Genomic DNA, 15452 nt, shown 5'->3' with positions numbered 1-15452 from the left:
TGTATAAATAGTAAAAAGTTTTCATATTTGGTGTGCTTGATTTGTGGAATACCACTGAGCACCCAAGCTTGCACAAGTCTGAAATAACTACTAAATGTCTCTCTTGAGTGTAATTATTGTCTTGTTGCAAACTGGGTAATGAAGTTGATTTTTGCAGATAACATTCTGAAGAGATCAAGGCCTCCCAATTCAGCTGTGCTCGGTAGCTGCTATGAACTCACGAATTTGTTAGAGCTGTAGCTGTGCCGCACTTATGGCAAGATGAACATGTGTCCCAAGCACAGCTGAAATATGGCAAGCCTTGTGCCCTTCCAGGAATTTGTTCTCAGATCTACCACAAACATATAAAATACACAACCGAGGGAGGGTAGTGACAGGAGGACTGGCAGGCTTCTCTTGGGGTGGTGAGGCTGTGTTTTTTTAGAATTACTGTTATATCATTTCCATCACTGTTCTATCAACTTTTTATTTCTGAAGTCCAGTTATTTATGGCTTCCTTTGTCTGACCGGAGGGGAGCAGGCAGAGAGGTGCATACCGCCCACACTCAGGAGGGTGTCCGGATCTCTGAGCTGCCCCACGCCAAGGCTTTTATCATAAGCTCTGGCTAGGACCTCGATGGCCCGGTCTGATCGTGCCGGGTCCCTCTGGGCCTAGCCACCGCCCTCCGTGCTACATCCCCCTCGACGTAGAGGCGTTCCGTAGCTTTCCGCGGAACCAAGCTCCGCACTGCAGCCGGCGGGGATTCCCCTCGCTCCGTCCGAGCGTACCCGTTTCCCGGCCAGTGCGTGCGGACGCCTCCAGCCCCGCCACGGCGGAGCCCCCGGGACACAACGCGGTACAAGCCTGCCGGGCCAGGCCCTGCCGCGGGGCGGTGCGGCGCGGCGGGCGCACATGTCCCGAGCCCGCCCGCCGGGCAGGCACCGCCTCCGCCTCCGCCCCCTCCCCGGCCGGACACCGAGCGGCGCGGCGGGGCCTCCCCGGCTGCTGCCACTGCGCTCGGCTCCCGCCGCCTAGCGCGGGGCAGCGCTGCCGCCAGAAAGCGGCCCGGCTGCCGCCAGAAAGCGGCCCGGCCGCCGCGCACCCTCCTGCCGCTGGGCATGAGCTCCGGCTCCCCCGGCGGCCGCAGCGGTGCCAGTGGCGGCGGCGGGCGGCGGAGGAGGCGGCGGCGGCGGAGGAGAGGGGGGGCCCCGGGAGCGGCGACCTTCGCAGGGGGCTGCTGCGGCGGGAGATGCGCTTGCTCCCAGCGGCGCCAGGAGCAGCATGTTCCCCGGTGCCGACAGCGCTAGCAGCACGGCCGGGCAGACCGAGCCGGCGGGGGCCGCAGCCCCCGGCCCGCTGGGCTCGCACGGCCCCGGCGGCGAGGCTCGCCGCCGCAGCGCCCCGGCGGCCGCCGCTGTGGTCGGCGGCGGCGAGGAGGAGGCGGCGGAAGACGAGGAGGATGAGGATCCCGGCTCATCCCGCTTCGTGCTGGCGGCGGGACTGGGGCTTCTGGCCGTGTCCGTCGTCCACCTGGGGCAAGAAAGGGCCGAGGCAGGGGGCGGCGGGCCGCCGTGCTTGGCGCTGCTGCTGCTCCGCCTCGCCCTCTACGCGGGCTGCGCCGCCGCTGCCGCCGCGCTGGGCACTCTCATCGTCCTGATGTGCCGCGGCCGCCGCCGCCTGCCGCCGCCGGACTTCGCCGCCGTCGCTCCGGTCCGGCCGGTCGCGGGGGTGAGTAGCGGGAGGGGAGCGGAGCGGGCGGTGGCCGCGGCGCGCCCTCCCTGCCCGGCGGCGGGGCGGAGGTGGCACGGCCCTCGCTCTGCCGTGAAACGCTGCGCCACCCGAACCTAGTGTCCTGCTGTCCTACCGCGGCCGCAGGAGCCTGCCCGCACTCTGCACCTCGGCGGGGCTTTAAATTACAAAAGTTGTGTTCGGGGGTGGCAGGCGCACCGGAAAAATCAACACTTGGCTCCGAGAGAGACCTCCGAACTGCGGGAATGCTCGCACGGTGGTTCACTGTGTTCGCTCCACTGTGGCTGTGTCTCAAATCCTTTTCTGCTCCTTCCATTGAAATGTCACTGGTGAAGGAGAGAGACTTGGTTGAAGAGGCAGCTTAGTGTTGCTTTAATGCGTTCTCTGAAGTTGGACAGTTTCAGATTGTGTTATCATAGTGCCATTTTGTACTCAAGCCGTTGCAGAGTTCTGTGCAAAAGGGAAACAATTTCTTTTCTGTACATATTCCAAAATGTACTAGTTCACGACCTCTTTGTAGCTTACAGCTTAGTATTTTTCGGGTTCTTCTGAATGGGACTGATAGCACGAGGCATTAGGAAACTTTGCTCCCCTCCACAACCCTCTTCCCCATCATCCCGTGTTTGGGAGCTGATCCTAGATGAGCCTGAAAAACTACTGCTGAAAATTGAGAATCTGCCCACACTCCTGCTTTGCCATGGGTCACAGGGATGTGGTGCTTAATATTACAGCTGGCGACTTTAGCCAGGAGCCCTTGGCCCCTCACGATAAGTTGTAGGCGTAGCACGTGAACTGCTGCAGCAATAAATAGAGTGTACTGTGTAAGTGCTATTTGCCGTCAGTAGTGTCAGGATACCTGAGAGGACTCTAGAAAGGAAAAGGAGAGGAATTTATGTCACCTGGGTGTGCAGCCTAGCTGTTCTGGTAACCCAGTTTGTTACATTTAGTACACGTACGCTCCTTGGTAGCAGTAAGTAACGCTGTCACGTGTGTCTGTGGCTGCAGTCGATGCAGCTGAGTTTGCAGAACGCAGAGGGTGCTGGCAGGGCAAAGAACCTGTCACAAATCCCTTGCTGATACAGTTATCTTTCTGTCTTTTCAATCAAATTGCTAACAACCTGTAGTAATGGTTTGTTCCTTCATTCTTTGACCTAGGGAGAGAAGGAGCCTGTGTTTGGGAGCAATATGCTTTTCCTGTTCTGCATTCAGTGAAAGCTGGCAGAGTATTGTTGTCAGTAGGGATCATTTGGCCAGGGGTTGTTGAATTCAATGACTGATACAACTTGCAAAGGTGCATTCAGGATCTATGTGTGGCTCTGTGTGATACTCGTTTTGTCTTATTGGTAGAATTTTAAAACATCCTCTTTGCTTTGAACACTCAACATCATACTCAGCTTTTTGTAGGAAGTGAAGAATAAATTATGTGTATGAGTATTAAGGTGGGAAGTAAGAAGATGTAACGCAAAAGGTGGGTACAGCTAGGGATTGTTCAGCTGATTTTTGTCATGGGGTGCTAGGTAACAAACGTGTGTTAGGTGCATAAGCACCTTCTAATGAACGACCATATGCTTTTGGTTTTAGCCATACAAGTATGTTACACCAAACAGAAAAAGTATATAAATGGATTAATTGATGCTTTCAGATTTACAAGAATAAATGTTTCAGTGTTAATGCCATAGCTCCAGTGGCATTTATGTGCTTGTATACTTTTCTGAACATCTGGGTAAGTTAACTTACTTTTACATAGTACCAAAAAAGATCTATAGTTAGCAATCAAAATCTCCCTGCTGCCACAATGAGGAGCAACTTTCAGATCTGTGAAACAGTCGAACCATAAAAATAAATTTAATTTGGGAAACCAAGATTTAAAAGAAAAAAAAGTAAAAATTTATTGCTTTCTTTGTCTCCTCCTTTGTGAAAAATGTAAGCCTACTGAAAAAACATTAGCCTACTGAACAGCAGTGAAACTAGAACTGTCCAAAGACAAATACTGTACCATTTGCACTTTTTGTGGCATGTTATTGTGCATTTCTCTTGAAGATGTTCTGCTGTTGTGTCTGTCCGTTGGATTTGTATATATAAATGGTGCACACCTGCTGTTGCGTTGTCTAATTTGTAGTGTTCGCATTTATGGTAGCTCTGTGGCATGTGTTTGTTGTTTCAGAATGGAATTGAAATTCGGTATTTAAAACTCACTGGTAAGGCAACAATACCTGCTAAAACACGTTTCCCAGGGTTGTTTAGTTACCCTCTCCCTGACTCCATTAAAATTTTTTCTTTTCTTCTTCTTTGTACTGTTCCCACAAGTTTACTTACGTGAAAGGGATGCCCAAAAAAGGAGTGAGATATTTTACTCTTTCTATTTAGAAGATGCAATTCCAGGCATCTTAATTGGGTTTCTCATGCCTTCAATTTAGAGTTTTGTTGATTTCCTTCTGGTACAAAATGGCTTCAGGACTGCAAAGCTTTTTGAAGTAGTCTTCTGAACATGATTTTGTATATGTGTAGCAGACTTTCTAAATGGGGCTTCAGCAACATGTAAGTGAAGAAAATAAAATTGTCTAGATAGGCAGCATATAGAAGTGTAGGCCATTCACTAATATTTCCTGATTTTCATTTTGCATCCTTTTGCATTTACACTGCTTTTTTATCATTCAGATGTTACTCTCATGTTTTTCTTAGAACTTTGTGATCCTTTTATCTTTTCTAGGAGCCAGTAGTAGGATGACAGTAAAGCTATAATTTTTCCAGTCTTGATTTTTCTTTTCCTCGAGAATAAGGAAGAACTACCTGTTGGCCTAATAATTAGGAAAAAATGTAAGATAAAACCCTTATTATGACTGGCATCTCACTCTTAATGTGTTTTATGTACAAAATTTAGACAATTCACTTTTCTTTGCGTGATTTTTCACATTAGGGTTAACATATGAGGCAACAGTAAGTATTCAGGAGTAAGTATTTACTCTAGTGGTAGGCAGACTCAGCTCTTGGAAAGTTAGTGGGAGTACTCTTGACTAACTTCAAAGGGAAGTTGGATGGAGTCCCTCATGCTGTGCTGAATAAAGGGGAGTTTTTTGTATGTTCTCAATTCAGCAACCACTTAGCATGTGAGAGTTCAGTGCTGTTGATTTTCATGGACCTATTCATGCAAGTGAGGAATATGAGTGAGGAAGTGCAGTGTTGCAGGTTTGGATTTCAGAAGAGCAAGGTGCATATCTTTTTTTCATTTTGCTTGAACTTACAAGTAGAGAAGCCATCTTCTCAAACGTAAAGATATCCTTTTTTTGTAACTCCTTTGGGACTTGAAAGATGAAGACTTCCTCCTGGAGTCAGGTATCTCAGCAAGAATATTTGAAATCTGCTGGGAATGGCAAAGCAAGCTGTGTGGTTGATATCCCCATGATAAATTGTGATTTCAATGTAGTTTTTCTGTAGGTGACAGCTCTTATCATCAATACTATGTGGGCAATCTGGCTACCACATAAGCATCTGTGTTTCATTGGAAGAGAGGTGTACAGGCAACTCATAATGTCTTACATTGCTTATTACTTTAAGTACTTGCAGGTGCTGATAATATTGGTGAATCCTTTCTATTGATACTGAAATAACAGGAGTTGAATGAGTCCTTGAAATTGTGCATTACTGTCAGGTATTTTTCAGCACTTTGCAGAAGCTGTTTTAGGACAAGATTATTTGTGATGGAGGAGAACAGCAAAATGCAAGACAGCAAAAAGGCATGATGACCCAACTGTACTTTAGTGAGAATGTGTGTTTTAAAGGGGATTTTCACTTCTCAAGTACCAGTGGACTTGCTCATAGCAAAGATAGCTCTGGGTTAGGACATGTATAACCCTTTAAAATTCGAGTTAGCTCCCAAAACTCCTTTTACATTGTGTGGCTGTAAAGGGAGATGGCTTTGGCTTATGTGAAGAACCATGTTAACCAAGTTAGTGGGAAGGGGCAGAAAACACGTTTTCCCACATTCGTGAGTTGTTTCTCTGCCAAAAAACCTGGCAAAGATGGGGTTTTCTTTTCAGCATAATGTTTTGACTCTGATTCAAAGCAAAAACTGGGTAACAGAGAATTGGGTTATCAACTTCATTTAAATAATGCAAAAAAATGATTAGTTTATTAGATTTAAGTTCTACATTTTAAATTCAGATTAAGTGAATTATACACTGCATAAAGAAGGATCTACCCAGCCTGTCTGCAGCACTAACAGAAGGATAATAACGTGCTTTTTTTCCCCAATGAGAAGGGTACACAGATTCTAATGTCCTATCTTCAGTTTCCTACAATTAACAGTTGTCAATTCTTTTTAGTATTTCTTTAAAACTCATCTCCTGACATATTTGATTGCTATTGTTTACTACAGTTTAATGGCTCTCAGTTTTCAGTGTTAGTTTACTCTTGCTTTTTGGCCCTGAAGCCAGATCACACTACATGTGATCATGTTTTATGTTCCTAAAGGCTTGTTCCATCCTTGAATGTGGATTTTTGTGAATTTGCCATTAGTGGAGAGAGGGCATGTGTAAAGCTTTTTTTCATTGGATCAGGTCGTTGTTGGAATATCTGGATCCTGGTACACAGTACTGCTTTTTATCCAAGCTGTAGGAGGATGTGTAGTGAAGTGGAAATGGTCCCAATGTTTCAAAAGGGATGGCAACTTAACTGAGGTTGAGTATCTGTCTCAGTATCCAAGCTGAGTGCTCTGCCCTTTGCAAATAACATAAGGGAAGCAGAGAGAAAGGACACAGAGTTTTATTTTCCTTCACTGTTGGACTTTTGCCATGAGATGAAGCATGTGAAGGTAAGCTTGCAGGAGCCCCAGCAGCTGTGGGAAATGGAAGGTTTGCCATCTGTGGGCATAAATTTCAAGTGGGATGCAGAAGAGTTCTTGAGGTAATAAATAGTTTGGAGGAACTGTGAGGGAGAAGATAAGCTTCCTAACTCCTTCCAATTTTAATCTTTATGCCTCAGTAAGACTTCAAAAGTATTTGTGTTTTTCTAAACCTAAAGCCAAGCATGTTCTATGGTTTGTCCCATTCTTTGGCTGCACAGGGGATTTTTAGAGCTCTGATATTGCAGGATTTTTGTGAAAGCAATACCAGTCTTTGGTTGTGGCACTTTTGTCATGCTTTAGACTGTCTTGGGCTTGCAAGCAGATATTCTGATCTACTGCCAGTTTTAATTGATGGGTTGTTTCTGGATTGAAAGGAGAAGATAGGCTTGGTGCATTTTTAACACACTAAGAATTCAGAGCCTCATACGTTTGTTCTTAGTTCTGTCTCATTTATAGGCAGGTCAGCAATGAGCCTTTGATGATCTGGTTGAGTTTACTACTAGGAAAGTCCTGAAATTAAAATAATGAAAATATATTTTAGCAATTTCTACTAATTCCATGAATATTTTAACATGTTAAGGGAATGTTGCATGAATTGCAAGTGTTCTGTTATAGTTGGGCAGAGGCCTGTTTGGACATTTCTGGTACAGTTTATTTTTAGGGAATCTGTGGAACATCTGTTGTAATTTGGGATTTATAAGCTTTTTCAGAATTGGAACTTTGTAAGGACTGCATATGTTGATTACCTGCAGGTTTAACATTGAAGTGATAACTTTATTATTACAGGAGACTGACTCTGTCTCTCATTTCTTTGTCCCATAACTCCTTAGCAGTGGGCAGACTTAGTTTTCCACACATTTTTCATCATCATGTATATTTAGAGATTTCTTGTCTTGTCATGCAGTCCTTCCTGATTCTTTTCATTTGACCCTGTGTTGTTGTCAGCTCTGCATTTTATTGTGCTTGACATTTAATTTTCTCAACTTTGTGTTAGATGGATATCTCATATTTTGCTGTAAATTCGGCTGTTTTTACCTCTGTAGGGACTGCTTCTCACACAAACAGTGTTTTATGATTGAAGGCATAACTAGGGAATTCATTTCTCCTGATAACCAAGCTCTGCTAAGTCAGTAAGGATGGGTGATGGGCTCATAGAGATCTTACTGTTCAAGTCTCTTGCAGGGAAATCCTAAGGGTGGCTATAAAACCTCTGTAATAAGGTCAAGAGTGAAGACATCCTGCATTCGAGGTATGCTTTAACACTGAAAATAGTATAGACATGTATCAGAAACATTCTGAAAATAAAATCACAGACAGTTCTCTTGTATTGCCAAGTCTTGGTTTCTTGCTCTCTGCAAAGGAGAGCAACAGAATTTACCCAAGGAAAGAGTTACACGGAATACTGTATCCTTTCTCAAGCTGTTACTTCAAGTAGTTGAAAAGATAAAGAAATTATGTAGTCATGAGGGGAAGAGATTTGTGTTTATGGGAGATTTTTTTGTGACCAGTCATTCTATGCTATTTCTTCCCCTAATAAATATGCACAGTGAAAGAGAACAAGTTAATGGTAATAGAATGAATGATGATGGTTCATTTGGCATGTTTTGTATTGCTCTTGAAAAGACAGAACACCCTATAGAATGTGTGTATGGTGAAAAGTCATGTGCAGGGAGGGTATAGCAATAGAGCTCGCAGGAGTTTGTCTCTGGTTGCTAAGTTGACACCCTGCAGCTCAAGCATGATTTTGTGCTGGTTTTTCTGGCTTGCCAGCAATTTAGTTTTCATGCCATATGGCTCCTTTGGACTTGAAGTATAGACCATAGCTTCTCGTTGTCTCTTTTTACAGAGGAGGAGAGTGTGGAAATGTTCAGTAAACTGGGGCTATGCCTGTACCTTGAGAATTCGTTTAAGACTTTATTTTGATGGCAGTATTAAAAATTCCAGCACAGGATAATGCTATATTTCTTGCTGAGCAGCAATTTGAATGCAAACTTACTAGTTATTTCTTGGCTGTACTGATGAGAATGAAAGTAATACATGAGAAATGTTTCATTTTCTTGTTCTTGTCTGTCTGGTGTTCTATGAAATCTCAAGTGAAGAAAGTTCTGCCTTGATTATAAAGTTTTTACTCTGCTACACTTTTACCAGTTTTAAACATGGTGCAATTAAGATGATAAACAGAGTTTATGAATTCCAGGAACTACTATATTAGTAGAAATAATGAGATGATATCATAAAATAATTATAGAGATAATGATGCTTAAGATAATGGGATTAAAATGCTTTAAGTATGTTGACTTTTAAGTTGGTAATTATGGTATCCCTTAATGCTGAATGTGATACATACATACTTGCCTTGTAATCTTAAAGGGGACTATGAGTATAAATAAAAAACTATTGACTCTTGTAAATAGAAATTTATTTTTGCATCATTAGTTGAAATAATGTTTGGATAAGAACATCTATATGAAGTAATATGTGGATGAGAACACATCTATCCACATCTGTTAAATATGAATTCATGGAGAATTCAGTGAAATATTGTTTGAGGCTGTGACTTGTTATTATCAAGGTCCAGTCTGATGTTAATGTATGTTTTACAAAGATAAGAGGAAAGTTAACAGGGCAACAGTGGGAGGAACAAGTAACTGAGTAATTGGTTGGTTTGTGTATGGTGAATTAGATGCAGTCCTTGCCTTTTAGATCAGTGATTAAACTGTCTCATCCACAATGCCCATTTATATTGCGGCATCTGTCATGATCTCTGTTCTAGTTTTGTCATAATTGAGTTAATGTAATAGGAGTAATTGTAAATTTTTCTCTGCTTCTGGCCTTAATTCCATGAGAGAGTAATGCTGCATGTGGTGTGCCTGTAGCAATTGCTTGGCTTTCTGCTGCTGTATTTTAAAAATTGCATTTGATGCCCAGTGTTGCAAATGAATTTCTTGATAGTGGAAGGTGCTCCCATGTTCTCTGTGCTTTGCCATTTGTTAAGTGTTGTTGCTGAAATACCTTCTTAATTCTTTGTTATTTAATATTTATTGTTGTCTTTAGAGCTAATTTAAAATTACTTATACCCTTTAAACCAGTAAATGACATTTACTTAATTTCTGTATCTCTGGGAGACTGAACCTAAGACAAAATTTCAGATTCAATGTCAGGCTTTTTTTTTTTTTTTTTTTTTTTGTCTTGGTTCATTCAGACTGTTGCTTTCTTTAGCTTGAATAGTTTTCAAAAGTATCAAACAATGAGTGTTGATCAGAAGTCTACAGGAAATGCACACATCCTTTTTTCCGTCTGTAAGCAAAGTCAAAACTGAGGAAAACTTGAAGTGTTCCAGGAAACAGACCTCCCTGTTTGTTAGCAACCTCATTCTCAGCATGTACTTTCAAAATGTGCTCCACCCCTACCCGTTCAAGTCTTTTTGTTAAGTTTTATTTATGTTTCTGTCATTATTTACCAATAAAATCTACAGACTGGAACCCAATTGTCTTGACACCAATTATTAAAAAATTTATTGAGGGCTGTGATAGTGTAAGTCAGGACTTAGAGGAACATGCCAGGTTTTAATCAGCATAAAAGAGCATTTAAACTAGAATTTGCCTGTTAAATCCATTTACAAATGTCTTTGGCTCAGTCACTGTTATGCCAACTATTTCATGAAACCTAGCACCATTTTTCTTTTGATGAATGACATGATGAAAAATGTGAAAACATTCAAATCTAGGATTTCTGGCTGAACCTGTTTTCTACATATGCCCTCCATTTGACTTGAGTCAGGGGTGGGAAGAAAGTCTTTCAGTGAAATATGCTGCATTTTTCATTCTCTCAGCTGTTAGAGCTGAGCTTGGACTGTGAATTTTCTGAAATCCTTCTGTTATCACAGATGTTGGTTATCTTCCTTACCAGGTTGTTATAGTTGTTTTTAAGGTGTTTGTTGCCATATGTCATTTAACTTGGAGGTGCCTGCTTATTTAATTAAGTCATCATTTTTATGGTCACAGAAACAGTACTTTTTGAAAGCAAACCTAAACTAACAAGACTTAAGTCTTGATTCTGCTAAATGCAAGTTCATAAAATGGGAAGAAAAAAGGAATTTGACCAGCTGTTTTAGGCAAGGCGCCTTTAGATCTGATATACTATCAATCATGAAATTAAATTAACAGCTCTCTGAAGGGTCATCAAGAATGATGAACAGTTCAGGAATATCTGGAGGGCATCTAGTTCACCCTCTTGCTCAGAGTGAGGAAGACTGAGAGATGGAAGCTCCACAGCCTTTCAGCACATTCTGGTACTTGAGCAGCCTCATGATTAAAATAGTTTTGCCTTGTGATGAGAATTTCCTGTGTTGCAATATTTCCTAATGTCCTGTGCATCTGCAAGAAGAGTCTGGCTCCCTTTACTCTGTATCCTGTCATTCAGTGGTTAGAGCAGCAGTGAGGTCTCCCTGAAGTTTTTTTTTCTTAAACCTGAACTAACCCAACCAGTATCATAGGTTAATGGTTGAACTCAATGATCTTAGAGGTATTTTTCAACTTAGACAGTTCTATGATCACTCCTATACACTTGAGCATTCCTGTTTATTCAAATGTTAGTTTGATGAGAATCTGTTCTTGAAAATTTGTTTTCTAATGAAATTGAAACCTTGTTTTAAACCAAGGTGGTTTCTTTTGCTCTTTGCTTTTCTCTTCCACGGTTCATGGTTGCATGCAATATCTGTATGCATATGGAAAATTCTCATAAAGGCCAATGTACTCTGCATCTTCCTTTGCCCTTCATTAATTACATTAATGCAGTAACAGAATCACTATTGCTAGCAATGATGTTAATTTTTATGTTTTATATTATTTCTTATCATGTCTCCAACAACTTTTTTTCTTATATGAATAGATGGTACCTTTTAGAAGTCAAATGTACCAGCTGTAGAGGATACTCTCAATGGAATGTGTTCTTGCAAGCTGAAATGTGAGTTGGTGTCTGGTATTCAAGAGGCAGTTTTGCTGAGGCAGCAGTAGTCTGCCTTGTTCTTGAAACGAGTGTTCAGGTTTGAAGCATAAAATTATCAGTTCCTTCTTTTTGGAATTGCATAGATTGGATCACAGTGTGTCTGCTAATGATCTTCTTGCAACTATAGATCACCTCTGAAGGTTGCTTTCTTTTTTTTTTTTTTTTTTTTTTTTTTTTTTTTTTTTTTAACTTGTGTTTAAACTAGTTTTGAAAGGAGTAATTTGGTGAGCACTGCATTGGAGTACCTACTGATGCTTTAGGCCATAAAAAATGCTTCCTGCAATGTATGTGATGCAACTGCTGATGCCTAAGTTAGCTTGAGGCCACTGACCTCCATGTAGGTAGGACTCAGTTCAGCAGAAGGATTAACCTTGTAGGATACCCAAGCTGGGATGAGTGTTAAGGAAGATGGAGTGTGTTGAGCATGGAATTTGAGTCAGGATTGTGGGCTCGTGTTTAGGAGCACTTTCTTCACAGAAAGATCTGAGTGAGTTTGTTTAATTGGGTTTTCTGAATCCCTTCCCCTAAGGTACTTGGGGTGTTTAATGTCTCTGTGAGTCCTCTCTTTTTAATTTTTTAAATCATGCAGTTTCCTGCTGCAAATCAGAAAAATCCTGAAGTAATTGTGTGACTGGCATTAGCACAGCTTTGTATTGAGGAAGTGTGATAACATTAGCAATCAGAGATGATGTATTGGAGCCTTACAAGTAATATTAAGTGTCCTTACAAAGAGGAAAATTACTTTCTCCTGCTGTTTAGCTGGGTATGACTGAAGCTTTTACCAGTGTTCAGGTCAAAAAGGGACTTGGAAATCTATAGTGGTTCACTAAATATCTGTTCTTACACCTCATTTACTATACCCTTGATAGTGAGGAGGGACTGCAAATGGAGGCAAATGTGATCAAGTCTTGCTGCTCCTGCCATTGGTAGTGTTGTGAAGGAGGGAAGAAAACAGCTGAAAGACCACAATCACAGAATAGTGACTGGAAGAAGTCTAGGGAGTGTTGCTGCATTCATCCAAAAGGTGGAACAGATGAGCTGTGGGCAGGGGGGCACTCAAGGCATGGGAATGCTTTCCTGTGTTAGGTGTGAGTGAGCCTGAAAAGCTTTATTTTGCTGTTAGTTGTAGTCCATAGGCTCCTGTATCTAGGTCCTGTTAGATAACTTTGTTAGAGTCTACATGCACATATCTGAAGCAGACAAAAAACATTAAACCAAAACACAGAGTATTAGCCTGAAAATTGGCTGAAGTAATGGTATATTATCTTTAAGAACAATAAACAGTGTTTTTGCTTTCCTATTCTCTGTATGGTGAATGTTGGAGGGATGGGGATGTTTCTGAAGTGCCTTCTTCTTACAAAGGAGGGTGAGCTCCAAGCTAATTGACAGTAGGAAAAGTTTCTATTTCTGTTTTGAATTATACTCCTTTTTATATAAATACATTATGAGTCACTGCTCTTTGTCTATACCCTGAAAAATATTTCTCCATACACCCACCAGTTTGGACACTGTGGGAGTGAATACTCCAATAAAGACAAATATTTGTATAGAACAGGAGCTTAAAATGCAGAGGGCCAGAAATATCTTTGAAGAAACAAGCCCAAAAGAATGTGAACCAAAATTACTGTAGGAGATCCAAAGGCTTCTCTTTTGGTTTAAAAGTAGTTAACGAGGCTAAATTTAGTCCATTGTCACAGTAGGCTGTAGAAATGTTTTATTTGCTGTGAAAATACCGAATAAAAGAATTCCAGTTGTTTTGTTACATGCATGTCCTTTTCTCAATGCTCTGTCTTGTGAATGAATACAGCTCCTTTCTACCAAAAAAACTTCAGTGAAGATAATTTTGCAAGTCGTACAATGTACAATACACAAGTGTTAATATGTGCTTAATGAACAATATATAATAACCTCAGACAATTGACACTCCTCTGTTTTAACCATATGAGGTGACAATATTTGTATAAAGACCAAATGATACAGTACTATTTCTTTCAATTCCAGTTTTATTTCTTCTGTAAATTTTGGTTTATTTCTTCCTCTTACGATATATGTTCTGTTTGAATTTCAGAGTAATTGGTCTGGAAGCTCTCATGATTCAATCCAATCAAGGAGAGTGATTATTTCTCACAATATGGATAAAGCCCTGAAAGAAGGTGAGTCTTAGGTGCATTAGAGTCTGAATATCTCTTGTCCTTTTAGCAAACCATAACTGCACAGTATTCCAAGACTTCAGAATATGACCCTGGTTTCTTCCATGATATAAAATACAATGGCAAGATCATAATCTTCTCAAGAAATCCTCTGTAGTAAGTAATGTGATGTTGTTTTTGCTATTCAACTGATATCTTGTCATTGTAGTGTTTGTTTTTTCACAGAAATACATTGAAATACAGTCCTTAATACTTATGCACAAAGCCAAGGAATAACACTTAAAATATTCTTCGCTGGGTTTTCCTGTATTGAGAAATCCTGTAGACTCTTGCATATAGTCTTCCCATTTAGTGCAAATTCTTGCCATTCAAAGTGAATCTAAAATCAGCATTTGTACTTCTGGCTGATACAGTGTATCAGCCTTTTGTAAATATTTTATCTAATTTTGAATACCTTTTTCTTTAAGATTTCTTTGCAGCACTTTTTCCTATCTTTTTCATAAATGGAGAGTATCTTTGAGAATTGTCATTGTTTTAAATGGGTTGGTTGTCTTAGGACAATTGGGTATATGCTGTTTTTAAAGTTATTTTTATGAATAGCTATTAGAAGGATGTGTAGCAAAATTACGAAATTAGAACACTACCAACCTTTGTTATCCTTGAGTTGGATGCATGAGGCCATCCCTACTCAGGAAGGCTGAAAGAAAGTTACTAATACTTAGATGATTCATTTTTCAGAGTTAAATACCTTATGCTGTGACAGCTCACGCCTTTCTGCTATTTTTTTGTCAGAGTAGCTTTTACCCTCCATTCTCACGCTGAATTTTGGAGAGAAAACTTGTCAGATTTTGTTTTATTTCTTCCAGGCCTAAGTGATGAAGCCAACTTCTCTGTTTTGCAGTTTGACATAGATGAGACTGTACTTTTGCTCTAACCATACAAAGTGTTTTGGATTTGAAAGGTGCCTGAGTCATCTTAAGTTTGAGATACTGAATGCAATCAGTTTGAAATAGTGAATGCAATCCCAAAAGCTATGTTTTATTTTTTATTAGCACAAAATGAACAGTGTTTATGAAAATAGACAGGACTTCTTGCCTGTGACAATTCTGAAATTTGTAGTTGTCTTGGTGTGAATGGTGGTGTGGTTTTCTTGTTGGTTTTTTTTCCCCCACAAGTTTGGGGTTAAATAAAACTTTATTACTAGTGATACTAAAAATGCCATCTGTATTTGTGTTTCTAATCTTGCACGGATTAGGATGAAAGTATTTATAAATCCCAGGGATTTTTGACAATTTTTTCCTTATTAATTTTTTGCCTTATTCATTTAGCTAGAAGACATTCAGTTGTAATGAAGTTTTAATCTTGGGGACCAAGTCTGGAATCCCAGTGCCTCTCGAGGTTTTGGGGAGTGTTTTTTGTTGTTGTTGTTTTTTAAACAGATTTTACTTCTCTTTACATTACTTTGGAGATGCATGATCATCTAATTTCAGAAATGCTGTTGCTGGGTGTGAAGAGACAGCCCTTTGGTTAATTCTGATTTCTTCAGCTGTTTTTCATCATTGTGTAGTTAAGCTTGCCTAGGGTTTGCTGTTGGTTGCTTGCTACCTTGCACCCCTCCAGAACTGCTTGTTTTCTGTTAGTCGTGCCATGCTTTTGCTGGTGTTATAGTCGCTCTGTGTGGAATTTTCTCTTGGAGTTTAGTGTGGTTCACTGAGGTTCTGTG

The 15452-nt window shown here is 41.0% G+C and overlaps 1 protein-coding gene across 1 annotated transcript in view; it reads left to right on the top strand.

Annotated features, from left to right (window-relative positions):
• The first annotated feature begins 1246 nt into the window (after nucleotides 1-1246).
• SNX25 (sorting nexin 25) overlaps nucleotides 1247-15452 on the top strand; it is an 81485-nt gene continuing 67279 nt past the window's right edge. The window contains exons 1-2 of the mRNA XM_014889691.2: nucleotides 1247-1708; nucleotides 13648-13732. Coding sequence (XP_014745177.2) covers nucleotides 1262-1708; nucleotides 13648-13732 — 532 coding nt within the window. The 5' untranslated portion in view covers nucleotides 1247-1261. The remainder of the gene's footprint in view (nucleotides 1709-13647; nucleotides 13733-15452) is intronic.

Source organism: Sturnus vulgaris, chromosome 4, assembly GCF_052056855.1.
Source record: "Sturnus vulgaris isolate bStuVul1 chromosome 4, bStuVul1.hap1, whole genome shotgun sequence".
NCBI lineage: Eukaryota > Metazoa > Chordata > Aves > Passeriformes > Sturnidae > Sturnus > Sturnus vulgaris.
This window is presented reverse-complemented; position numbering and strand designations above follow the sequence as displayed.